The sequence below is a fragment of the Pelobates fuscus genome, chromosome 11 (assembly GCF_036172605.1).
Source record: "Pelobates fuscus isolate aPelFus1 chromosome 11, aPelFus1.pri, whole genome shotgun sequence".
Taxonomy (NCBI): Eukaryota; Metazoa; Chordata; class Amphibia; order Anura; family Pelobatidae; genus Pelobates; species Pelobates fuscus.
Genome location: NC_086327.1, coordinates 43141335 through 43168206, shown reverse-complemented (window position 1 = coordinate 43168206; position 26872 = coordinate 43141335). Strand labels below are relative to the sequence as shown.

Here is a 26872-nt window from a genome sequence, read left to right as displayed (position 1 = left end):
GTGCAGTAACCTACAGCCAAGGGCAAGGTGAATTTATAGCTTGTCAAGTTTTACCAAGTTTCTTTGTGTGTGTGGAAGGTCAATGGAGAAATGATGTGTGGTATTTATCCATTAAGAGTCTCATTTAATAGAGAAGCAGGATTTGGTCTATAGCTTGGGTAATTGATGGCACTGGCTTGCCAGATGGATTAGGTACATGGCTGGTTGGTACATAGTCTGAAAGAGAGCCAATGTGGACATTGTAACTGTGGATTTTAAGATAACATATGAAGGAGAGGGTTCGAGCACATTGACTGCCTTGAAGTCATGAGATAATAGGGTTAAGGGGTTGTGGTTGATTTTGGTACAAAAAATGATGAGAACATTTAGGAATGAGCAATTCATTACATGTGAAGAAAGAAATAAAATTGTCAATAGTAAAAATTGAAAATGCATGGGTAGTCGAGATTGTAGTAAATATGTGTATATGTGTGTATATTGGGTGTTGCCTGTCTTGTTAAGACCTAAGTCTGAACAATTGTCACTGTATACTGTATATTTTACATAACAAGATGCACTTTTAATATCCTATTTGTCTCAACCCAGTATTTTGAGGAACCTCTGGCAAGTTGTGGTGCAATTAAATATTTATGTTTGGGAGAAATCCAGAAATCTATAATAAGTAAAAATATGAACGCTGTAGGTTGATTGCAATACTTAGAAATCTTTGTCTGCCTTGTGCAAAAAGATAGAAAAGCCTTGTAGTCTACTAAAAGTAAAGTTGGACAATCCTAGTCTACTTTACTGTATTTTCTTTCTTTCTTTTCTTCATTTCTTTCTGAGAATCTCGTCTTCATGTCACTTTACAAATGTTTAATATTATGCAGTCATATAATTTTATTAAGCAAACATATGTATTTTTTTTGTAGTCTGAAAATTAAAATAAAATAGAAAAATACACTGCTTTATTTACCTCTTTCCTGCAACCAAGCACTTCCACCCTGACTCCATGTTAACCCCTTAAGGACACATGACATGTGTGACATGTCATGATTTCCTTTTATTCCAGAAGTTTGGTCCTTAAGGGGTTAAAGGGACACTATAGTCACCCAGACCACTTCAGCTCAATGAAGTGGTCTGAGTGCCAGGTCCCTTAGGTTTGTAAACATAGCAGGGTTAATCCAGCCTCTAGTGGCTGTCTTCCTGACAGCCACTAGAGGCGCTTCTGTGAAGCTGGATGCGAAATTTGCATCCAGTGTGCAGAACGTCCATAGGAAAGCATTGAGAAATGCTTTCCTATGGACTGTTAGAATGCGCACGCGGCTCTTCCTGCGCATGCGCATTCAGCTCTACTCAGGAGCTGATGGCAGGGGAGGAGAGGTCACTAGCGCTGGGCTGGCGCTGGATTAAGATAAGCTGCTAAAGGGGTTCTAACCCCTTCAGCGCCACAGGAGGGGGACCCTGAGGGTGAGGGTCCCCCAAGGATGACATAGTGTCAGAAAAACGGGTTTGTTTTCCTGACTCTATAGGAATCCTTTAACTGATATTATAAGCTCTGCCTTTTGCACCTGTCAGACAGCATACAGAGAGCATAGAAAGAGGAGGAGAAACAGAAACAATTTGTCAAAATTATCCTCAGCACACAGAAATGCTGTCTCATGGTGGTTTATTGTGCCGTCAATAGGCAACATTTTGACACTTGAAGGCTTGAGAAATACACATCAAGTGTCGAAGCGTTGCCTTGTTTATGTTTGATGACAAAATAAACCACCACAAGACGACATTGCTGTGTGCTGATAATTATTTAAATTGATGTTATAGAAGTGGGTTCTGTGGAGCAGGGATCTGGTCCTGCTGTACAAGCACCAACATTTGGGATACCTTGGAGTGCCAGATACCATTATTCTTAATCTTAACCAGAAACAATTGTTATCTTTGTTTTCCTCCAATGCAGCACAGGCTCTCTGTGCCCAGAATAAGCTGGGCTATAATGTAAATTGCTAAGTCTTTAAAGGAGCACTCTAAGCACCATAACAACTAGAGCATGCTCGATAAACGTAAAACTGGCTGAACATCCAACTGTTTTCCTGGTTTGACACTTACCTGGGTCCCCTGCGTGGAATTGATATCACTAGTGCAGAAGTATGAACTTCTATAGTGATACCTGTAGAGGGTCTGGGCCATGGGCAACCAGGAGACCCAAGTAAGTCCCAAATATTTTGAAAACAGTTACATGATGGGGGACTATGCCAGGGTACTTTTTTAGTGTGTCAAAACTGCATGTAGAGTATGAGTTCTAATGGTAAAATGATTGTGTGTAGTATATGAATGTTGTGCATACTACAGATTGCTTTAAGGATTGTGAGCTGTTGTGGTTATGGTGCTTGGAGTATTCCTTATATATATGACACCTAGAACAATTCATTCTTCAAGTATGTTTCTCTATATGAGATAAGCACTCAAAGTATGTGTGTTCTGTAAGCAACTCTCAAAATGCCAACGGTGTGCGAACAGGTAGCATAGCTAGGTTGTTTTATTGTGTAAGCTAACACGTGCAGGGAGTGTTGCAGATTGAAGGAATGCGACACCTGCAGCATACATTCATTACATTTAATTCCTAATCATTTTAGTCCACAGGATTGCTTAGAATCCCATTGATGATAGAATCTCTTTAATAACATTATCTCATATATACCCCCTACGAATGTAGAAAGTAAAGCAAGCATGTTTTTTTTTTTTTTTTTTTTCCGTATTTACAATTGGTTTTAGGAAGCACCTTGTGGTTTGCGTGTTAGGTGAAACGCTCCAAAATGATAAGCTCTGGACACGACAAGATAACGTGTTGTCGCAGTACAGTTGTATATCACATGGACTCATTTAAGTTTAACTAGATAATTTACATTGTCCCATAAGACAATCTACCTTTTAGCTTGAAAATATAATTTACATTGTCTCTATAAATTAGCTGTGGGTTCCTCTTTTACAAGAGAACTGGGAACTTCTCGATTATATGTCATTAGGATTTTTTCTTTGTACTTTGTTTCCTTGTTTTCTTATATGTACAGTAGATAGTGATATTTATTTAATATGAACCAGATCAGATCTCACTGGCCTGCAATATGTTGAAAAAAATTTGAATTGAATTAAGACATAGGAATCAGCAGTTCAACATATTTATTTTATTACGACACAGGCAACAATATTTTCGAGCCCATCCCCTATTTTTACTATACTTCCGAAAGTGCCAGTCCTGGAATCTACCCTAGCTACATGAATACATATGTTCAGAGATACAAACATTTTATATATATATATATATATATATATATATATAATATAAGGCAACGTAATGATGTTTTATTGTGAAAGCTAGCATGTAAAGGAAGCATTGCAGCATTGATGGACAGAGCCTCCTGCAGTATATGTTTATTGCCTTCAAGTCCTAATCCATCTTGACTTTGCCCCACAAGATATTTGGGAATGCCAGTAAGGAGAGAAACTCTTTAACAATTTTATGCCTGTAATAGTTTTACTCCTGGCATATGTCAATTCTGTGCATATTTTACATCTGTCGTCAGTGTGCACTGCACGCTGACACCAGGCGTAATATATATCTCCTTTGCAGGCAGAGCCTGGATAAACTTCCCTTATCCCATTTGCGAAAAAAAATGTTGCCACTCGTCCTCCCTCCTTCTTCTTTCCCTCCCTCTCCCAAGAAGCCTTTGATTGGACATCTGTCTGGCGTCCGTGACATCACAAGAGGGGTACCAAGCAGCACTGGGAGCTTTGCCCCGGGGGCTTGACTAAGGTAAGTAAAACTTCATTTAAAACTATTTTTCAAGGAATGTAAGGAGGGGGAGGGGCCTAAAGAATAATGCCCAGGAGGACATTATTCAAACAGGAAAAAAGGGTTAGCTTAACCCTTCCAGTAAATCTCATTATGACTTAGATTCTACCATGAATTATAAATTTAAAGAATTACTTCAAACTCTCTGAGTTTTGTAGGGGTCATGTTGCAAGGACCCTTGACATTTGCACAGACGTTATTCGGCATGTGCTATAACCTTATACTTAAATAAGACACGGACACAGATAATTCTGTTGGAGTACAAAGTCCACAGCTTTATTAATTAATTATAATAATTTAACATAATTTAGGGTCATTGTCCAACTATACATTATGTTACTATCCCCCCACACAGTACCCCTGACAATGACCCTACCAATTGAACAATAAATAACAACCAAATAACATTTCACTTGAAACACGGCCTACCAAAGAGGCCCCATATCATACTGTTAACTGTAGGGGTGTACCTCAGACACCCCTACACCCCCATGTTCGTCGCCACCGAAGAGCTAGAACCAACCAATCCTTAATTCCATCCGGCCTACACCTTGGCCTGTCCAGTTCAAACTCCACGCAAAATTACAATTTTCACTACGCCCTGTTCCGCCGCTGTGACCAAACGGAACTGCTAAAAAAACAGGGAGGGTGGGTGGGACAATTTACAGGCAAGAGAGGCTCTGGTTAAAATGGCCCCTACTCTAACATGGCTGCTCTTTATACTCCCTTTCTCCACCCCCAAGCTCCATTACCCTAACCCAGCCCCCAAACACTAGCACCTGCCCACTCCCTGGCTCTGTCAAGGCCCACTCCCCCACTGCGTTGTTCCATGGGCTTCAGTGTATGCAGTGTTTTGGTATGAACATACTGAGATATTGTAGCTAGCTACCAGAAATGTAACTCCACTTCCAACAGCTTACATTAGCCAGCCCAGAAAAATGTTCCGGACTTGCTAGTGTTCATTTTGTGTATATTCTATACACGGGTGCTCATTCAGTGGCTGAAGTCTCCAGCCCATGAATGAACAGCTGTATCGCTGTTCGGCTTCTATAACTCAGCATAAGCCGAATGTTTTTCAGTCGCCATTATTGTGGCTTGCGTCTGGCCGGGACCCTAATAAGTGGCAAACTCATTGTAAAATAGTGTGCACCCTTATCAGTGAATGGTGCCAGTGTAGTGGGCTGTAGTAGTTATGAACTTGGAGTAACCTTTTAACTCTGGTAACTGAATAGCAGTTCTCCCATTGATAATTGATTGATGATTTATGGTTTATGGTATTCACTTACTAGAGCCATGATTATCCTTTGAAACTGAATGTAGCCCGTTGTTTGGAATTCGGAAGCCAGAGGAAGACATTTAGAAATCTGCTTTCTTTTACCGTAGCCAGGGGGTTCTGTATTTATAGCGATCAGTATAAGATAACAAATAAAAGGTTAGTGCAAGCCTTATAATTTTCCCTGTGAAGTCTGTTTGGACATTTAAATCGCTTTGTTTATACAGCCCTAGTCACACCTCTCTGCATGTGACTTTCACAACCTTCCCAAACACTTCCTGTAAAGAGTCATCTAATGCTTACACTTTTTTTTTCCTTGCAGGAACCTCCTGCATGTAATTAAAGTTCAGTTTACAGAGCAGGAGATAAAAATGTTAAAGTAAGTTACATCTGATTGAAACCGTGTTGTTTTCATGCAGGCTGTGTCAGTCACAGCCAGGGGAGGTGTGGTCATTGCTGCATAAACAGAAACAAAAGTGATTTAACTAAATGGCATAGAATTGAGCAATGAAACTTCAGAGGCATGACCTATATACAAAAACTGCTTCATTAAGTTAAAGTTGTTTTGATGACTATAGTGTCCCTTTAACCTTATTAAGCCTATTACTCAAACATAAAATATTACAAGGAAGAATGTATTGAAAAATAAACTGATCAGACAGATGCATTCCACCATCCTGAGTCACTGTTAACATTTTAATATAATTAGTTTCTCCTTGTAGAAACACTAATACAACATGTTTGACAGAAACCGGGATGATTTATATGAAGGGTGATTGGATTTAGATTTTCAGTATGTTATATGCAACGCATGTGATGTGACACCAGTGATTCACATGTGTCTTCTGTGGCAGAATACTGCTTTTCAGGACAAAAAAAGGAAATAGGAAAAAAATGTTAACTGAAGCGCAACAGAACAGTTGATGCATATACTTCAAATTAGACTGGTATTTATATCTCTGCATGTTTGGCTAAAGATTCCCTAAGTTTTTACTGTGGCATGTTAGTTAACGGAACATTATAGGGGCAGAAACACAAAATGTATTCCTGACCCTGTAGTTTTAAAACCACTGCCCCTGATCTGCCTGCTGTACATCATCAGAAGTGGTTGTCTGAGCCAATCACAATGCTTCCCCATAGGACTGACTGAGACTGCCAAGGTGGCAGATCAGGGGCAGAGGCAGTACAAGTCAAACACAGCTCTGACCAATCAGCATCTCCTCATAGAGATGCATTGAATCAATGCAATTCTTTCAGAACGTTCAGTGTCTGCGGGCAGATGGTGGAGACACTGAATAGTAGTACAGCACTGCCCCAGGAATCACCTCGTGTAGCCATCTGAAGAGTGGCCAGTTCAGTTATCACTAGTCTGTAATGTAAACACTGAATTTTCTTTGAAGGTAATGATTCTACTCACCAGAACAAATACAAAAAGCTGGAGTTGTTCTGGTGACTATAGTGTCCCTTTAATGTACAATGTTTTTCCACTCACCACCTTTAAAGGAACACTATAGAGTTAGGAATACAGATGTGTATTCCAAACGCCATAATTTGAATCTAGCTCATGTTAGCGTCCCCCCTGCCATGTGAATGCTCGAAGGGTGAGGTTTACTTATCTTTCAGCCCTCACCGTGTTGGTCTCCATCCTGTTGGCATGAGCCCGTGGCTGAGATCATCAAGATCAATAAACTCAGCTAATTCAATGCTCTATGAGACCATCTGATTGAAATAGCCGAGCTATCTCTGACAGCCACTGGAGGCATTTAAACTCTGCAACGTAAACAAAGCCTTTCCTGCAGAACCGCAGTGCTTTCACTTGCAGGGTCAAGCGGCGGGGGACACTTGAGATGAAGTGGTCTGTGTGCATATAGTGTCCCTTTATGAAATTTACCTTCTGGCATTTCCGAGTTTAGTACACAAACTAAAGTGTTTTTTTCAAACCTCACAGGGTTATTCACTAAAGTGAGAATTTAAAGTGAATTCAAAATCAATCTTGCATTTAAGGCTTAGAATAGTCAAACTAAAAACATAGCTGATTTAGGGAATCTTTCAATGGCAGTTACTTTTACATTAAACGCAAAATTCACATTGAATTCACTTTGAATTCTTACTTCTGTGAATAATCCTGCAAGGTCAAAATAGCCAATCTGGAAACATTCTCTAAGCCAGCTATGGTTTTAGTTCGGCTACTCTGACCTTAAAGTTGAAATTCACTTTGAATTCTCACTTTAGTAAATATCTCTGTTAAAGTCCCAAGAACAAACCCTTGTATGCTTCAGGAATGCCCTAAAAATTACTTAATAGGAGTTCCACCGTGTGCTTTGCAAAGTCTGCAAACCTATTCACTTTTGTTCTCTGTAACAATCTGCATTTTAGACACTAATGTGTCCATTAAACTTGGGGTAGGCAGTCCCATTTGTTGTAACATACCCTAATTCCCATTATTTTCAGATTGTCTTTCTAGTGAAATTTCTCTGCCACATTTTTTACTGTGTATTACAGACAATTGGTCCCCCTTTATATTGCATTACCCTTTAAATGGCTGAGCTTCTAGATAGGTCATAGGTAGTTTTGTCTACAGTATAGGACATAACAAATAGAAGAACAGAATACAAGGACCTGTTATGTGAACTGCCAAACATCAGTGGTAGATCTCCATCTATTCACCTTATTTATGCTGGAGAACAATCACATTTTCTTTTTACAATGTAGGTTGTCACTTTAAGAAGCTTTTGGCACAGCCCTTTATTTGCATAACCATAACAACTTCAGCTGACCAAGCTGATTTACATAAAATTGTGTTTGAAGAATTATTTATTTTCTTATGACTACAGATTTACAGATGTACCAACTTATTTTTTGGTGTTAAATTGTGCAACCACAGAAGTAAATATGTAGAGATACCGTCAGTAATCTAGATGCGACTACTGATCGACTTTAATGAGGAAGTCAAAACACAATAAAAATGGAGAAAGTAAATTTTTCATGGGGCATGATCACTATACTTAAAGGACCACTATAGTGCCAGGAAAACAAACTCTTTTTCCTGGCACTATAGTGTTAATAGGTCCCCCCCACCCTCCCACACCCGCCAGGCTCAAGAGGGGTTAAGGGGTTAAACACTTACCTTTCTCCAGCGCCGGGCTCTATTCCAAATCCATGTGCATATTTACATAAATAAAGGTTTTTAGTTCCACTCCAATGGCCATTATATGTAAGCCCACTTGCCACATCAAGGCAAACCTCTTAGGTGGGTCCTACACCAACAATTCGCCTTGCTTGCTTCAGTTTCAGGCAAAAAAATAAAAATCCTACCCGGTCCATCTGCCAATTCAGCCTTTTGTCATGAAGTACATTGACAAATACCGACAAGAATGACAAAGTCATTTACAAATTGAAAAAGGAGAATGACAAAGTCATAAAATATGGCAAAACTGTCCAAAAACTTCCTTAAAATTAGTTGCCCCTGTATAACCATGTGAAACCTTGGGAGATAGAAGTTAGTTTCACTGGAAACATAAAGAAATAGAATTGCTCACAGTCAAACAATCGAAACCAGCACTAATGCCAATCAATCTAAAATCTTGTTTATTCTTCTGCTGAGTCTGCATTTTAAAAGGGCTGACATATTGTTTGGCCATGAAATTTTTTCTCAATTTCTAGGAATTGCACAACACATTGTATAAAGTTATTTTTTTTAATTTTTTTAACAGGTTCTCATTTCTATAAATACTTTCGGAAGTTACTTCCCATTTTTGTTTACATTTACAAATAAGCTTTTGAATACAAAATCATGGTACAAAAGCAGTGGATTTGTTACTTGGCTTAATTAATCAATAAACCATTTAAAATTATTTTGGGCCAATAATTTAAAATTTCACTGAAGGACCACTCCACGTCCATACAGCACTGCAGCTTCCTGCACTCAGAAGAACTGCAACTTTTGCAAGCTCTCTTAAGATATACCGAAATTAATTCATGCATGAAAAATGCATGCATGTATTTGTTGGGGGTATATCTACTAAATATGGATTTTTTTCTGTGGAATTGTTCTTTAATGCTTTGTTTTTGGTGTATAAATCATGCCCCTGCAGAGCCTACATATTTTAGGTTCCCATATTGCACAGCGTGTTTCATCTGGAATTTTGTATCTCTTGATCGCTTAATTGCCTGTTAGAGCCTGGAATAGCCTCATGTGTATATGTTCAATTAACACATCAGCAGATTACAACTTCTGAAGAAAACACACTGTCCTGTAAGATCTGATTGACAATTTTATCCTTTTTCATGCAGGGGGGGGCAAAAATGGAAACAAAAAAGACTTAGCCCCTAAATGACAGAGAACTGAGCAGTGAGACTGCAGGTACATCATCTATACACCAAAACTGCTTCATTAAGCTAAAGTTATTTTGGGGCTTAAAGTGTTCCTTTAAGGGGCTTAAACCCCTTACCATGGGGGTGGCGGGGAGAGGGGGGGGTATTGTTTATCATAGATGCCAATTTTCTGTCAGTGGTAAGGGGGTTACTGACCTCCTTGTAAGGAAGTCGGAACTTCCTTATACCCTGCGGGGGGATAATTATTCTAGCCCGTTTGCCGAACCAAAATAAAGATAAGCAAAACAGAAAACATAAAGTACTTGCAAAAGGAACTGGGTTGTTAGCTTGTTGGAAAGAGCTATGTTACAGGCAATCTATTTAGGTGCCTTAGTCCCGTTTTCTTTTTCCGGTGTCTAGGGCCTGAGGGCTTCGCATCATCGGGTCTGGCGAGGTGCTGTCATCCGGCTCCCAGGTTTCAGGGTGAGTTTCACCTGCGGAGGGAGCTTGTGAAGGAGGCAGTCCTATTGTGTGCAAGAAAGCTGGGGCTCCAGTCATAGTTGTGAGATTGGGAGCCAGTGTTCCCCTATCTGTATGGGATGCCGGCTTTTCTCAGCGGGGTGGCCACTGGTCCAAAGGACTTGCGCCGGAGTAAGGTGGCTCTGGTGACATTTGAAAGAATAAGAGCTGGGAGCCTTCAAAGGTCAGTGGTGTTTTACCTTTCAGGACTGACATTATCTGCATTTTGTCGTGTACTGTCACACCGCAGTATTACATCCTGTGGTGTACTGGGTGATATGCAGACTGAGCTAGTCAGTCGGTAAGTCCCATCCAAGATTATTTTCTTTGCAATCATTTGTGACAATATTAAGGAGAGTAGGCGCCGAATATAGTGTGGCAGTTCTTCAGTTGGAACTGTGGCAGGAACACCGCGGATTTTGATGTTAGTCCGGCATTGCTTGTCTTCAAGGGACATGATTTGGGAGGCCAGCACCTGCTGCTCAGCTTGTAGTTGGAGAATTCTGGCCTTGAGTGTGGTTACTTGATCATGAACTCCCACAAGGTCGTCCTCCGCGGTTATGACACGGTCAGAAACATGTTGTATGTCCTTTTTGACAAGTGCTGCATCAGCTGCTAATAACTTTTGTATGTCAGCTAAGAGTACCTTCAGGAGGGATGCAGGAAGTAAGGTATGTTCGCCTTGAGGGGATCTTGTGTTGTACCACGTGTGCTGGTTCAGGTTGTGCGGGCCTGAGCAACATCTCTCGAATGTCCCTACCCTGCAAACTGTTGCCGGCTGTTTTTGGGTATGGCGGCCCATGGTTGGAGTACCTGTGGCTGTTTGAGACGGGGAGTACTCCGGGCAGCTGCTTCATTCTCCCTTTCCGCCTAGAAACACCTCGAGGCCCAGGAGTGGCGAGGCGCGGTAGGTTGCAGATTTGTGCCACTGCCGAGGCATCAATTGATGCAGAGTTGTTCGTGATGCCAGGTAAGAGCTTCTTGGGTTTGGATGGGCCCCAGTCAGGGAGATATTTCGTAGATTGTGTCAGGATACGGGAGAGCAAGCTGAGATGGCGTCTTTACAGGATGACTGCCAGGCTCCGCCGCCCCAGCAAAATGCATTATTATTGCAAAGTGTGATAAATTACTGTACAATGTTTATTTTAGAACACATATGCAGTTTATGATATACAATTTCTTGCATTTCAATGTTATTTACAAAAAGTACTTATCCTTTTTTTTTTTTTTTTTACAGATATTGTTGATATGGCATGGAGGAACAACAGCATTTGCTCAGACAGGTAAACCAATTTCTTTATATTTGGGGAGAATTAATAAAGTATTTTGATAGGAAATGTGATAAGTCCTAATTACTGTGGAAACCAGTTAAGACTGCATGTATATTCCATTGGCAATTACTCTTATTTTAAAACTTTCAAACAAGTTATTGATCATGACATTTTTAATATGCTAGTAAATAATTATTGAAACTGCAAATTCAATACATTTTGTTCATTTGAATACATCATCTTGTTTAAGTGTTCAGTTTTCCAGTTGTATTGGATAAGTCTTTTAGCAAGATAAACACGTATTTGCCATAATCAGCTATTTTAGTATTTTTTGGGGGAACAAAGTAACCAAAATATCAACTTCTTTAAACGTTGAAACGTTCGCCACTTTACTCACTGGAATATAAATTCATTGCAACTGGATGGCTAATCTTTGTGAGTCAGGCTGTTGTAATGGTAGTCAACAGGGGGTTAACTCAGGCTCCCCAAATGACCCAATTATGGTGGAACAGTCCACGTTTATGGTATAGTCCCGCCATTTTGACAGGGAACTGTTCCAAAAAGCGTGTCACAAGTGTATCATTAGATGTGCTTGCGCTACAGTCAGGACACTAGGACCATGGAGAGAGCTCTGAAACAGTTTGCCTTGCATGGCCTGCCCTCAGTTGGCCGGCATGCTTCATTGGCAGATATTCTGGTGTGAACACACGCCAAGCTGACCTGCTGCAATTTGGGAAGAACTTCCCTCATTCCGGGTAGGTCTGTCCTCTTTAAAAGGCGCCAGTGACATGATTCACGTTACCAACAGATGTTTTAATGCCCCAACTGGACTATACTTAAAGGACCACTATAGTGCCAGGAAAACATACTCGTTTTCCTGGCACTATAGTGCCCTGAGGGTGCCCCCACCCTCAGGGACCCACTCCCGCCGGGCTCTGGGGGGAGGAAGGGGTTAAACTTACCTCTTTCTCCAGCGCCGGGCGGGGAGCTTTCCTCCTCCTCTCCTTCTTCCTTGCGACGTCATCGGCTGAATGCGCATGTGCGGCAGGAGCCGCGCTCGCATTCAGCCGGTCGCATAGGAAAGCATTTACAATGCTTTCCTATGGACGCTTGCGTGCTCTCACTGTGATTTTCACAGTGAGAAGCACGCAAGCGCCTCTAGCGGCTGTCAATGAGACTGCCACTAGAGGTTTTGGAGGCTGGATTAACCCTCAGTATAAACATAGCAGTTTCTATGAAACTGCTATGTTAATAAAAAAAAAAGGTTAATCCTAGAGGGACCTGGCACCCAGACCACCTCATTAAGCTGAAGTGGTCTGGGTGCCTAGAGTGGTCCTTTAAGAAGGATACTCCATGTTATTGTTCAATATAGATCCAGTTGAATTTCCATAAAGTATACGTATTGAAATAACCTGGAAAAATGTTCAGCTCATCTGGGCAATTCCTTTACCTTACTGAAAAAGACTTAAAAGAAAGCAATAATTGTTTATTACCAAAACAAAAGATTACATGTAATATAGCCGTGTTGAGTATTATATATGGAAATAAAACAACCACTGCTATCTATTTATGTTTATATCTTATAAGCTTTCCCACGCTATGCAATTAAGTGAGAGTTTCCTGATTGGTTGGCGTACAAGGCGTGATTAGTGGGGGCATGGGAGGTATAACCTAATTTGTACTAATGCAGGAGTCATATTTGATACCCCTAGACTTTGCCCTCTGGCAGCACTAGCCAAATAGTCAAAGAAAATATTTATTAACATCTTTTTGCTTTTGAATTCGATAGGTGCTATGTGCTTGTCAAATAGTAGTGAATTGCTTGAGCCTATATTTGCAAAGTAAAACCTCCACTGGCAACTCCTCAGATGGCTTCTAGAGGTGCTTCCTGGGTTAGTGCTGCACGGTGTGCAACAATACAATTCTGTGTTTCCACCCACTGCATTGAGACACTGAACTTTCCTCATAGAGAAGCATTGATTCAATAAATCTCTATGAGGAGATGCTGATTGGCCAGGCCTGTGCTATCTCTGCCCCTAATCTGTCTCTTTGACAGTCTCAGCCAATTCTGATTGGAATTGAGCAACACTGATGATGTCAGCCAAGCAGGCAGATCATGGCAGAGCCAGCAGCAGCAGACTGGAGTAAAGGTAAGATTATATTATATTTAGGATGGGTGAGGGAGGCCAGGGTAACATGTTTGTGTTCCTGACCCTATAGTGATCCTTTAAATCAAGGCCATAATGTTTAGCCTCCTACCAGTATCCCCACAATTGCTTGACTTGCTGTATGATACATGTGTATATACTGTATGCTATGGCGAAATAGCCAGTTTTAAGTGTTAAAACTCCCAGTGCAAAAGATCGATGCCCATCAGTGCCCACATCACCCATTATAAATATTAGCATTTCATGGTAACAGGGAAATTTGTTTTTTTATAATTACTGAAAAACCCATGTATGACCCACAGTCACACTTGCACAGATACACTGAATATTTAGATAAAAAGAAAATATATTTATTTTCTAATATTGTTATTGTTACTAATAAATTATGGTGGGTGTTATCACACTCACAGTCATAGTCAGAAATTATCACTTACACACTTAGCCGCTTTTATTTATGTTTTCAGACATTCTGATAAACTCAGACAACCTATAAGCACACTCATACAGAGTTATTGACTAAAGTGAAAATTCACTATTTTAAAAATTTGGGAATTCAAAAGGAATTTGAAATTTAAGGCCAAACTAGCAGAAAAACTATTCAAGTAATTTATGCTTCAAATTCTGCTACTCTGACCATAAATTAGAAATTCACTATGAATTTACATGGATTTCACTTTAGCAAATAACCCTGACCAGGTATTAATGTCCTTTCCCCCTATTTCCCCTCGTTTCATTGTCCAATCCCCCCTTTTCATGTCTACTTTTCCCACTGGATCCTCTCCTCATCTCCATACTTGGGTCCAGTGATTCTCCACTTCCCTCCTGTGCGGCAAACACAAGATCACTTCCTCCCAACGATGCCACAGAGGAAAAAATAGGAAACATTGGGGAAAAGTGAGGGGAGGGAGGATGGCTTGTTACAGTATTTTTTTTTTTTTTTTTATCATGGCACTTTTTTCAATTATTCATCATAATTAATAGAATGTAAAAAGTGCCATTATAAAACGTTTGGATACGCAGACACCGTTACAAGTTAAAAATTCATAATCATTTTCAATTGGCAGTACTCATTTATTTATTTATTTACAACACAACATGATGTAATAGTATGGGCAGACGCAGTGCTCCTTCTCACCTCCCTGCTTGGAGGAAAGTGATATTGCACAACTTGTATCTCATTGGCTGGTGACCTGAATCCTGTTCCCACATTAAAGGCCACCAAGCATTCTGAGCGAGACTAACAGCTGACAGTGGTTCTCAATGCTGCCTGTAAGATGCACTGTTGTTGTGTACAGGCAGCGTTAAGATTCTATGTCACACTCAACTCACTCAGTCAGCTTCATACTGTCTCTCGCTAACTTCAGCCAATCGTAACAGCGCCTGCGCTGAGCACAGCAGTGCATCTTGGAACCATGCGCTTTATGGGGAAGCCGGTGGAGAGTCTGCGTCCTAGGCAGTTGTGTGCCCTAGGCAGCTGCCTAGTTTTCCTAACGATAGAGCCAGCTCTGACCCTGGCAGACACACACTAGGAAAGTCAGATTTACTCTAAATATGGCATTATAATTTTAGTTGGCTATAATAGAAGAGGAAAAAAATAATTTTTAAGGTAAGCAGGAAATATAGTTTGTTTAAAGTGATGTTTTATTCAATATACTTTTAATTATTTAATCTGGTACTCTTTTAATTTTATTTTATTAAACATGACTGGCCACCCACTGGTTATTTATCACACAGAGTCGGTGATAATTGCTGAAATGTGTTAAAGAAACTCCATGCATCCAAAACACTTTATCTCAATAAAGTGATCTATGTCCCTCCCCTTTTTAACCCTGCGAGTGAAAACACTGTCTTTCTCCGAAATATCAGAGTTAAACAATTTCAATTGGGTGGTCTCATAGTGACCATACGATTGGCGCTGTTCAGTGTTTTGCCTTGTATACGTGCTAGCTTCCCAGTGCTTTCCTTTGGGATCAATCTCTATGGTCTCAGCAAATGAGGTGGGGCAGAAGTTTGGAGATCAGTGCTGTGAGTTAGAAAAGAAAAGTAGACTACCTATTTTACCCTCCGAAGGGGACCTAAACAGCCACAAGGGCACTATAGCATTACCAATACACATTTGTAATAATAACGCTATAGTGTTCCTTTAAGTACCTAAAAAAAAATCTTTTTATGTTAGAAGACTGATGACAAGGGCTTTACTGAGCAAATTGATATGTTCTCTTCAAAACCACCACTGTGTTTATTTTTTTTGTATTGACATTGACACACCTGATAGGCATGCAAGTCAGGAATTGAAATAATTGCTCTCTTTCTTTTCCTTTCAGTACCCATGGTAACAAATGTTACTGCAAGTAATATATCAACCTCATCTTTAACATTAGAGTGGACAGTTCCTGATGTGACACACAGCTACACATATCACATTATTGTGTTAAATGGTAGCACAACTGTGAATACCTACACAACAGATATTAATGCTACACGTTATCCAGTGGATGGACTATATCCTGGAGTAACCTATACTTTCAACATTTCTACAAACTTTTCTGGTAATTTATCTGATCCTGCATCGAAAGAATTCACCACATGTAAGTTTTTATTTGCAGGTTTTACAAAATATTTTGCAATGTGATTTTGTCTTGTCATTTTTTTAAATTTAGAAATACGTTTTTAAAACCTAGATTTTGACAGAAGGTTTCTAAAATATTAATTTATCACAAAATATATTATATGTAAAAAATATATCAATATCTGAAAAAATACTTTTAAGAAAAAAATAATAATGTTAAAAGTGTATCCAAAAATATTAAAGGGACACTATAGTCACCAAAAAAACTTTAGCTTACTGAAGCAGTTTGGTATATAGATCATGCCCCTGCAGTCTCATTGCTCAGTTCTCTGGCATTTAGGAGTTAAATCACTTTGTTTATGCATCCCTAGGCACACCTCCCTGCATGTGATGTGCACAGCCTTCCTACACACTTCCTATAAAGAGTCAGCTAATGTTTATACTTTCTTTATTGCAAATTCTGTTTAATTTAGAATTTCTTATCTCCTGCTCTGTTAATAGCTTGCTACACGCTGCAGTAGCTTCCTGTATGTAATTAAAGTTCAATTCACAAAGCAGGAGATAGATACTTTTAAAGTAAGTTACATCTGATTAAAAATGAAACCATTTTGTTTTCATTCAGGCTGTGTGTGAGTCACAGTCAGTGGCTTGGGCTGCATAAAAAGAAACAAAAGGGATTTAACTCCTAAATGTCAGATAATTAAGCACTGAGACTTCAGAGGCATGTTCTACACACAAAAACTGCTTCATTAAGCTAAAGTTGATTTAGTGACTATAGTGCCCCTTTAAATAATTTGAAAAGCTTATCAAAAATATTCAAATGAGTCCAGGTATTTTTCAGTGCATTGGTTTATTTTATCACCAGAGCTGGATTAAGGCTGCCTATGCTGCCTGTGCAAATTGGGGCCCCTCCTAGAGCCCTGGGATCTGTTTCTGTAAGTGTTGTGTGTGTGGTGGCTTAGTGTTATGTGTGTGAGAATGTGTGGAAGAGGGTGAGAGCTGTATGTGGGAAGCTCTCTGTGTGTCCTTGTGGAGTCCGAGTGTTGTGTAAGTATGTTCTCCCCCCTTTCCTGCTTACCTTCCATAGTGGTCCAGTGTGATACAATGTTAGCCATGTAATATAAGACAAAATCATAATGAAGATGTCACAATTATGGAGATAACAAAAATAGAAGAGAAGCCCAGGCACTCTCAGGATACAAAAAGGCAAATTTATTGAACCTAATGCAACGTTTCGACCTACACGGTCTTTGTCAAACTTGACAAAGACCGTGTAGGTCGAAACGTTGCAGTGGGTTCAGTACATTTGCCTTTTTGTATCCTGAGAGTGCCTGGACTTCTCTTCTATGTTTCCTCATCAAATATTTGGTTCCTGGTACTGGGACTGGTCTGGTGCACCTGGATACATTTCAATGGGTTTGAGTGCAGTTCCACATTCCTGCTATATTATATTCAAATTATGGAGATAACAAAACCTCTTTTTTTTAATAAACGTAGGTGGATTAGGTAACCCCCAACTCTACAAAGTGCACAAAGTGATACATTAGGTTCCATGTTGGCATTTAGCAGATAGAGTAAGAATAAGTGATGTAGGGTAAGTTCTTAAATAACTGGTTATAATATGAGTAATAAAGACTTTGAGGGAACCTATGCAAGACAGTGGTGATAAAAATTGTGGTAATATGAGTGAAACAAAATACTAAGGAGGGTTCACCTCTGTGGTAACTATTATCACTGTAAAATAATCAGGAGATTAAGAACTGTGGCATTCCTGAGATAAGGCAGAAAGAAAAGTATGATTAATATTCATAATGGATTTCTCATTGTTTCATCATCCTTTTGTTTTCGTTCTGTTCAAATGATTGATTGGTGGGTGGTTCTCAAGTATAGGAAGTAGAAGACTACATTATGGGCCCGGAACACTGAGGTATCCCACAGACTTGTCAAAATTCAACTGATTGGCGTCCGAGGAGAATTTATGTTGAGCCCCATTTACTTCAGCTATGAGGATTTGATTGAACCCTGTATCTAATGTTTGAGTCCTTCAGTTGCTTGATTATCGGGCATAGAGTTTTCACAGCAGATTAGATCAAAATAAATCCTGAAGAAAGGTAGAAGGCTGGGCAGGCACATACAGAGCATTTATATGGATATAACCCCTTCTACCACGCTGATATGAACCCCCTGCGCCGTGACAGTACCCCCCACTCGAAGACCCCCCACTGGGTGGGCTGGACCAGGTTTGAGAGGAAATTTGGCATGAAAAGACCGAAGCAGACGACCAGCATGAACGTCAGCTGCAGGAACCCAAGACCTTTCCTCAGGACTATAACCCTTCCAGTCAACTAAATATTGAAGAGAACCACGGGACAATCTTGACTCAACAACAGAACTGACTTTGTACTTCCCCTGACCGTCAACAACCAAAGGTGAAGGAGGAACCGAAGGAGTAATGTACCTATTGAAAACCAAAGGTGTAATGGAACTGCTGGCACACTGACCGGGTACCTTCTGCTGACGGATGCTCCTAGTGCTTTCCGAGGTCTCCAAGCACTCCACCAGGCACCATAACCACTGCAAACTCCACGAACCGCCGCAGCTTGGTTGGGGTCTCGCCGTCTCCACCCACTCTGGACCCAAGACCAGGGTCCAGCTTCCAGTAGGTCGACCTCTCCGAATTCCAGAGAGCAGGAACAGGATTAAGCTCTGAGCAGAGCTTAGTGATTATACCCTGGGGAGTAAAGTGATTATAGCAATCCCCAGAGTGTAGTTCTCCAATCCCCCAAACATGAGCCGAAATTTCAAGAAGGTTCAAGATGATCTGACTCCTGTGAGCGTTTATTACTCCTTATATACAAGTTTTCAGGCCAGAGGCACACCCCCTGGACCTGGTGGTAAACTGTGACAAAAGGGACACAAACCAATGGGGACACTAATTAACATAATAACACTCCCACATACACAATGAAATCCCTCCTCTCCATCCTGGAGATAATTGGCTTAACCCCTTAAGGACTGGACTTTTTTTGCGATGTTGTACATTTGCGACCAGGCATCTTTTTGACACTTTTGTGGTGTTTGTGTTTAGCTGTAATTTTCCGCTCTCTCATTTACTGTTCCCATACAAATTATATATTGTTTTTTTCAGGACAAAAGGGGCTTTCTTTACATACCATTATTTATATAATCTCATCTAATTTAATTTAAAAAAAATGAAAAAATATGATGAAAAATTGAAAAAAATACACGTTTTTTGAATTTTATGTGAAAAATCTTTTACTCATCTACAAAAGCGAATGAAAAAAACTGCTAAATAGATTCAAAATGTTGTCCTGAGTTCAAAAATACCCAGTGTTTACATGCTTTTTGCTTTTTTTTTGCATGTTATAGGGCTATAAGTACAAGTAGGATATTGCGGTTTCAAAACATACATTTTTAAAATGTATCAATAGTGACATTGTAACACTGTTATCTGTCATAAATTGCTAAATAACACCCCACATGTACATATTTTTTTAAAAGTAGACAACCCAGGGTATTCAATATGGGGTATGTCCAGACTTTTTTAGTAGCCACTTAGTCGCAAACACTGGCCAAAGTTAGCGTTCATATTTGTTTGTGTGTGAAAAAAGTAAAAAACTAAATTGAACGCTAATTTTGGCCAGTGTTTGTGACTAAGTGGTTACTAAAAACGACTGGACTTACCCCATTTGCAATACCTTGGGTTGTCTTCTTTTGCAAATGGTATGCCATCATGGGGGTAATTCTCATTCCTGGGCTACCATATGCTCTCAAAGGCAACGTAACCAACCTGGCCATTTTCAATGTAAAAATATTTGACCTATATATTTGACCCTGTAACTTTCAAAAACGCTATAAAACCTGTACATGGGGGGTCCTGTTCTACTCAGGAGACTTTGCTGAACACAAATATTAGTGTTTCAAAACTGGAAAATGTATCACAACAATTATATCATCAGTAAAAGTGCTGTTTGTGTGTGAAAAATGCAAAAAAAGTCACTTTCACTGACAATATCATCGCTGTGATATGTTTTACTGTTTTGAATCACTAATATTTGTGTTCAGCGAAGTCCCCCGAGTAAAACAGTACCCCCCATGTACATGTTTTAGGGTGTCGTAGAACGTTACAGGGTAAAATACAGTGATAGCAAATTAAATTCTCTGGTCTTTCGGCCTGGGTTGGCAGGCAGGTCCCTTAAATTGCAATCAATAAAATAACTTAATTATGTAAAAATATTACCTAAATACGCACGTAGAATTTAAATATATATACATATTTATATATTTGAAGTCTACGTGTATATTTATATAATTATTTATGTAATTTTGTATATCGACATATGAATAGTTCGCATTCTTTTTATTTATTTAAATATACATAGATATATATACAATTTCATTCTAAGTGTATTTTGATATAAATATATATATATATTAATATCAAAATACAGTTAGAATAAAATTTCGTATAGATATATAATTTTTTTTCAATTTTTTATTATTATTTTTAATTTTTTTAATTTAATTTAAATTATTTATTATTCGTATTTTATAATAATATATATATACAATATATATAGTTATTATATATATTATATATATACGTGTGCAAATTAATTATAAGTGTATTTTTATATTAATATATGTACATATTAATATAAAAATACACTTAGCATGACATTATATATATGATATATAGACATATATTATATAGGTATAATATATGTCTATATATCATATATATACACATATATAATAATATATATTTTTTTTATTAACTATAACTTTAAATTTTTTTATGATTTTACAGTTGCAGGGAGACTGCCTGTCAGCACAGGCAGTCCCCCTGCAGGCAGAGTCTAGGACACCTATTGTGACCATGTGGTCGCCCTGTTGGGCGATCACATGGCCCCAGGGGTCCTAAACCGCCATGGGGAGACTGTCTGGGCTGCAGGCAGTCTCCCCACAACGGGAGCACCGCCGATCGCCGCCGGGGGAACGACGGCGATCGGGTAAGTACATTTTAAATTTAGGACGGTTCAGGACCGTCGTCGGTCGGCAACGCAAAAATGCCGATGACGGTCCTGAACCGTCCTACGTCCTCAAGGGGTTAAGGCACTGCAGTAAACTCAATTATCTCCAGGTACAGAAAATATCTACATTTTGCACTAACAGCAAAATACATAAAAGCACGTAAAAATACATAATTTTTATTATATTACACAGAACCCCCACATTTACCTATCCCCAGATAGCTCGGGTCGGAGCGCACAATATATGTGAACAGCACTCAGATCCCACGAAAAAATAAAATTAAAGTTTTGGGGAAGCGTCTTTTGAACGACCGCACACAGGATTTCCTGCCCAAAACAGTTCCACAGAGTTTGGCTGTGCGGCCGGTCTATTTCTAAGTCAGTTCACATAGAAAAAACGACTATGTCCCATTCGAATGCATGAACGGGCCCCATTCGTGCAAATAGCACAGTGTAACATGGCGTTCAAATTGTCGAACGCACTTCGACTTTAGCCAAAACGTCGAAGTGGAGGAGAAGGTCAGGGTCAGCGGTGTTCGTGCAAATGTGTAGCCGATTTTAGTTCCATGGATTCAGGGGCACACACCGCTGACCACGTTCGACTAAATTAAAATGGCCACTGCCACGTGTTCATTTGTCAAAGGGCGGCTACTTCGGCACTTCAGCTGCATCCGAAGTGCCATATAAAAAGTACCAATCCTTCCCTACAGTTCTTAAAGGGCCAGAAGTAGTGAAATAAAATCTGATATGGCCAAATAATGTTTTTAAAGGGCAAAATCTCCCCGGGACCATAGTCATGAGGAAGAAGGCTGGCAATCAGGCTCCTCCAACAGCCAGGGGCAAAGGGTAGCTTGTCACCTAAAACTCCAGTGACAAAAGGCATTTCGTTAAAAAAAGGTTTAAGCAATGAGACATAGAAGGTATTCGGAATATGAAAATTAGCAGGAAGGGCAAGAGAGTCGGAAAAAGGGTTGATCCTGGGAATGACACAAAAGGGCGGATGTATCTGAATGCAAACTTCATAGATGGAACCCTCAACCTGATATGCCGTTAAGAAAGCCAGACTTTGTCACCAACCTGATGCACAGGTGTGCCACCACGCCGCTTGTCAGCCTGACATCTAAAACGAGCAGCAGCATTGTTTAAAGCGTCATGAACCTGAGTCCAAGTGTCACGTAACATCTAACTAAGGAATAGCAGTATCAGAAAATGTAGTAGGCAAGACAGTAGGATGCCGACCGTTAGTAACAAAGAATGGACTTAGACCTGAGGAATCATGAGTGGTATTGTTCCTAGGAAACTCAGCCTATGGTAACAAATCAGACCAGTTCTCTTGTGTGCTATTCATGAAACAATGTAAGTATTGTTCCAGGGGCTGGTTAGCTCTTTCAGGAGCACTGTTAGTCTGTGGATGATAGGACAAGGAGAATGATGACTCTATACCCAATTGTTTTCTGAAAGACCTCCAAAACCTAGATACAAATTGAGAACCCCTGTCAGACACAATATTCAGAGGAATTCCATGGAACCTGAATATCTTCTTTATGAATATGTGTACGAGATCTTGGGCGGAAGGCAGCATCTTGAGTGGAATGAAATGCACCATCTTAGAGAACCAGTCAACGACCATTAGTATGGTGTTAAAACCTTTTGAGACTGGAAGTTCGACAATAAAGTCCATAGCAAGATGGGACCATGGAATGTGAGGTAAAGGAAGTGGTTGTAGCAAACCACATTGCTGTCTATGTGGAACTTTGAAAACAGCACAAACAGCATGCTGTAACATACTCTCTTATCTCCCTTTTAAGAAAAGGTCACAGCAGCTATTGTTTTGCTGATACTCGTATATACAATTTACCATATGGTTTGTCGCTGGAAGCCTATGTCTGAGCTATCATAATGGCACTAAGGAGAGGCGAGGACAACATAAGAACAGTAGAGGCAATAATGCATTCAGGAGGTATGATAGTGGACATTTCATGCTCCTGTTCTTCCTCTGAATCATATTGCCTAGATAGGGTGTCAGCTTTGACGTTTCTTGTGCCTGGTCTGTATGCAATCACGAGCTTGAAAAGTGACAACAACAGAGACCATCTGGCTTGTCTGGAAGACAATCTCTTGGCTTCACCTATGTAAGCCAGATTCTTGTGATCAGTGATGATCAAAAGTGGATCTTTAGAACCCTCCAAAAGATGCTTCCATTCTTCTAAGGCCAGGATAATGGCTAACAGTTCTTTGTTGCCTATATCACAGTTTCTTTATGCTGGCGACAGCTTTCTGGAGAAAAACCTACAAGGGTGCAAAGGGGTGTCCTGTCTTTCCCTCTGAGAAAGAACAGCACCTACCCTTATTTCCGATGCATCTACCTCTAGTATAAAAGGTGTGCTAGTATCAGGGTGCACTAGTATGGGAGCAGAAGCAAACAAGGTCTTGAGATGATCAAATTTTCTTTAGCTTCCTGTGACCATATGTGACAGTTTACCCCCTTATGAGTTAGGTTAGTAATGGGGGCTATAACAGTAGAGAACCCCTTTATGATCTTACGATAATAATTGGTAAAGCCTATAAATCGCTGAATAGCTTTCAGTCCACTGGGTAGGGGCTAGTGCAGGACTGCCTCAAGTTTTTGGATCCATTTGGAAACCAGAAGCAGAAATCACGTAACCCAGGAACTGAATCTCTGTCTGATCAAACAGGCCTTTTTCAAGTTTACAGTTTAACCCATTTTTTAGTAAGGTTTGTAAAACTTGTTTCACATGCCAATGGTGAGTAGAGAGATCAGGAGAATATATGAGTAAATCATTGAGATACACCAATACAAAAGGATAAATTAATTCTTTAAGCACATCGTTTATAAGATCCTGAAACAAGGCTGGGGCATTACATAAGCCAAAAGGCATGACTAAATACTCTCAAGACAATACAATCAAAAAAGCGCAACAATTATTTAAAGTAAAAATAATAATAATAAATACTGTATATCTTCATTAAAATAAGTTAATATACATTTAAAGCTGTTAAACACATAAAGGTAATTCCCAAAACTTTTGAAATTCAGAGTTTAAGAAAAAAGTAACAGCGACTAAAAAGTCTCCCTTAAAGGACCACTATAGGCACCCAGACCACTTCAGCTCAATGAAGTGGTCTGAGTGCCAGGTCCCTCTAGTTTTAACCCTGCAGCTGAAAACATAGCAGTTTCAGAGAAACTGCTATGTTTACATTGCAGGGTAAATCCAGCCTCTATTGGCTGTCTCCCTGACAGCCACTAGAGGCCACTTCCACGATTCTCAGGGTGAAAATCACAGTGAGAAGACGCTGATGTCCATAGGAAAGCATTGAGTAATGCTTTCCTATGGGCGGTTTGAATGTGTGCGCGGCTCTTGCCGCGCATGCGCATTCGGCGCTGACGTCGGCAGGAGGAGGAGAGTTCCCCAGCGCCGAGGGAGCCCGGTGCTGGAGAAAGGTAAGTGGATAAAATTTTAACACCTTCAACCCAGCGGGAGGGGGGCCATAATGGGTGGGACCTAAGGACTACATAGTGCCAGGAAAACGAGTTTGTTTTCCTGGCACTATAGTGGTCCTTTAAGTATAATATATAGAAAAGGGAATAATGGGGAAAATGATTTTGAAGTGCAATCTTTGTGCCACCTCCACAGTGGTGGATATGAAAGTGTCAAGGTTTAATAACAATGTATTTGATGATGTTGCAAAATAAAAGTTACTTATATCCACAGTTCAATATTCCTCAATGGATACTGCAAGCAGGGTGGATTAAAAACTGTTTTATTTCACTTAGTTAAAAACCTTCTAATACACTATGGTGTAAAAGATAGTGGTTTAAGAAATATTTAAATAACCACAAAAAAAAAAAAAAGTCCAGTACATGCAGATAAGCAGTGTGTAGGTAAAGACGTTTTACCACTCTGCCGGAGGAGCTGGATAAGTCCAAAATCATTTCCACAATCCGCAGTATAGGAATCCGAAACGGAGGGACGCTATAACTTTACACCACTGAGAGATTCCGCTGGTACTGGTAAAAGATTGTGAATGAAGGCCTTTTCCCTCAGCTCATCTATGCTTTTTGTCCGTACTCAGCGGGCTTTGTCAAGATCTTATGACTAAATGCCCATTTCTAGTATTGAAAGTCGTTTTCCACTCATATCCCTCCTTTATCCTCACCAAATTATAAGCACTCCTAAGGTCGAATTTGGTAAAAACTTTGGCACCTTGGAGTCTGTCAAATAATTTGGATATGAGTTGTATAAGATATGCATTTTTTGAAATGTGATTTTGCCTAAAGCCCTATAATCTATACATGGACGCAGATCTCATTCTTTTCTAGATACAAAGAAGAAACCAGCACTGGCTGGAGAAGATCTGCGTATGTGACCTTTAGACAAGGACTCGTTTATGTATTCCTCCATGATTTTGCTTTAAGGTATATGCACCACCCTTAGGGGGTATATTACCAGAAAGCAAATCAATTGAGCAATCGTAAGATCTCTAGGGATGTAAAACATCAGTATGCAAATACTTCTTTAACCTCCAATTAGGGGAAAGGAACCTCAGTAGAAAGAGGAGCAGTGTAGATACATTTACCGTGCCCAATCTTTTAGAAATGGGTTGAATACACTTATTTTTACATTCACCACTCCATTCTAGTATCTCTCCCTTAACCCAATCAATACGCGGATTGTGTTTGAGAAGCCATGGGAAACCAAGTATTATGGGACAAGAAGGAGATGAAATAACTTGGAAGGTGATATGTTCCTTGTGTAAAGCAAAAAGAGTAAAGAGTATACTGCGCCCAAAATTATACGTACATACAGCTGTAATACAAAGTGGCTGGTTGAAAACCTCAGAATAAAAAAACAGACAATAATAGTGCAATGCAATTTTTGCAGGGTGGAAAGATATTCAATTAATCGCTTGTAGGAGAGCCACTCACATTTGGAGGAGCTATACAAGAGCTCTGCTTTGTAGCGCCTGGACGGTGTAATCCCCGTCGTTTTAAACCAGCCACTTTGTATTACAGCTGTATGTACGTATAATTTTGGGCGCAGTATACTCTTTTTGTTTTTCGTAACACAAGGTTTTGGGAATCCTCTTATTGTATACAGCAGCCCCCACTTATTTGTTGTGTCATAGAGAGCGCCTATTTCTCTCTGTTTCTGTATTCCTTGTGTAAAGCCCCTACCGTTACGGTAAGAGGTAAGGTTTCTTGTGTGAACAGAGGTTGGGACAGTGGTCTACCATCTATGGTATCAACGGCCAAAGGTGTGGTTATTTCTTTGAGCGGCAGTACATGGTTGGTGACAAACTGTTGGTCTATAACATTTTCAGCTGCACCAGAATCAACCAAAGCATCACATGAGAAATTTACATTTTTGCTTTGGGCGAAAACGGAAAGCATAAACCTATTTTGACGCATACCAGGGGACATATACATCACACCTAAGGCTGGTCCCCGAACGGTTATTTGGTGTGCAAGTTTCCCAGCCGAATAGGACAAGCTATTGTCAAATGACCCTTTTATCCACAGTCCTTTGTTTCTCCTATATAGGTTTTCAGCCTCGGATAGTCTCATCATCCCTAATTGCATGGGTTCAGTTGGCTGTACGTATAAGAGAACTCCCGAAAGTTAGATCATAACCAAGTATCAGCTATTTCTTTTTTAAATTCTTTATTTATTTTATTTTCTTTTTTTCAATGTACTAGTAAGGAGACATTGAACAAACGTACAACAAGTACATGGCTTATCAAGTACATAGCTTATTAATGTTAACATATATGATAGAAACAAATATGACTGATACAAAATCATGTCTAAAGTAACAATGGTGTGCATCCTCGCTACCCAAACATTTTCAGTGAAACG

The 26872-nt window shown here is 39.8% G+C and overlaps 1 protein-coding gene across 1 annotated transcript in view; it reads left to right on the top strand.

The window, feature by feature from the left end:
• PTPRH (protein tyrosine phosphatase receptor type H) overlaps nucleotides 1-26872 on the top strand; it is a 165371-nt gene that overhangs the window by 60313 nt on the left and 78186 nt on the right. The window contains exons 2-3 of the mRNA XM_063435559.1: nucleotides 11170-11215; nucleotides 15696-15959. Of these exons, the coding sequence (XP_063291629.1) occupies nucleotides 11170-11215; nucleotides 15696-15959 (310 nt within the window). The remainder of the gene's footprint in view (nucleotides 1-11169; nucleotides 11216-15695; nucleotides 15960-26872) is intronic.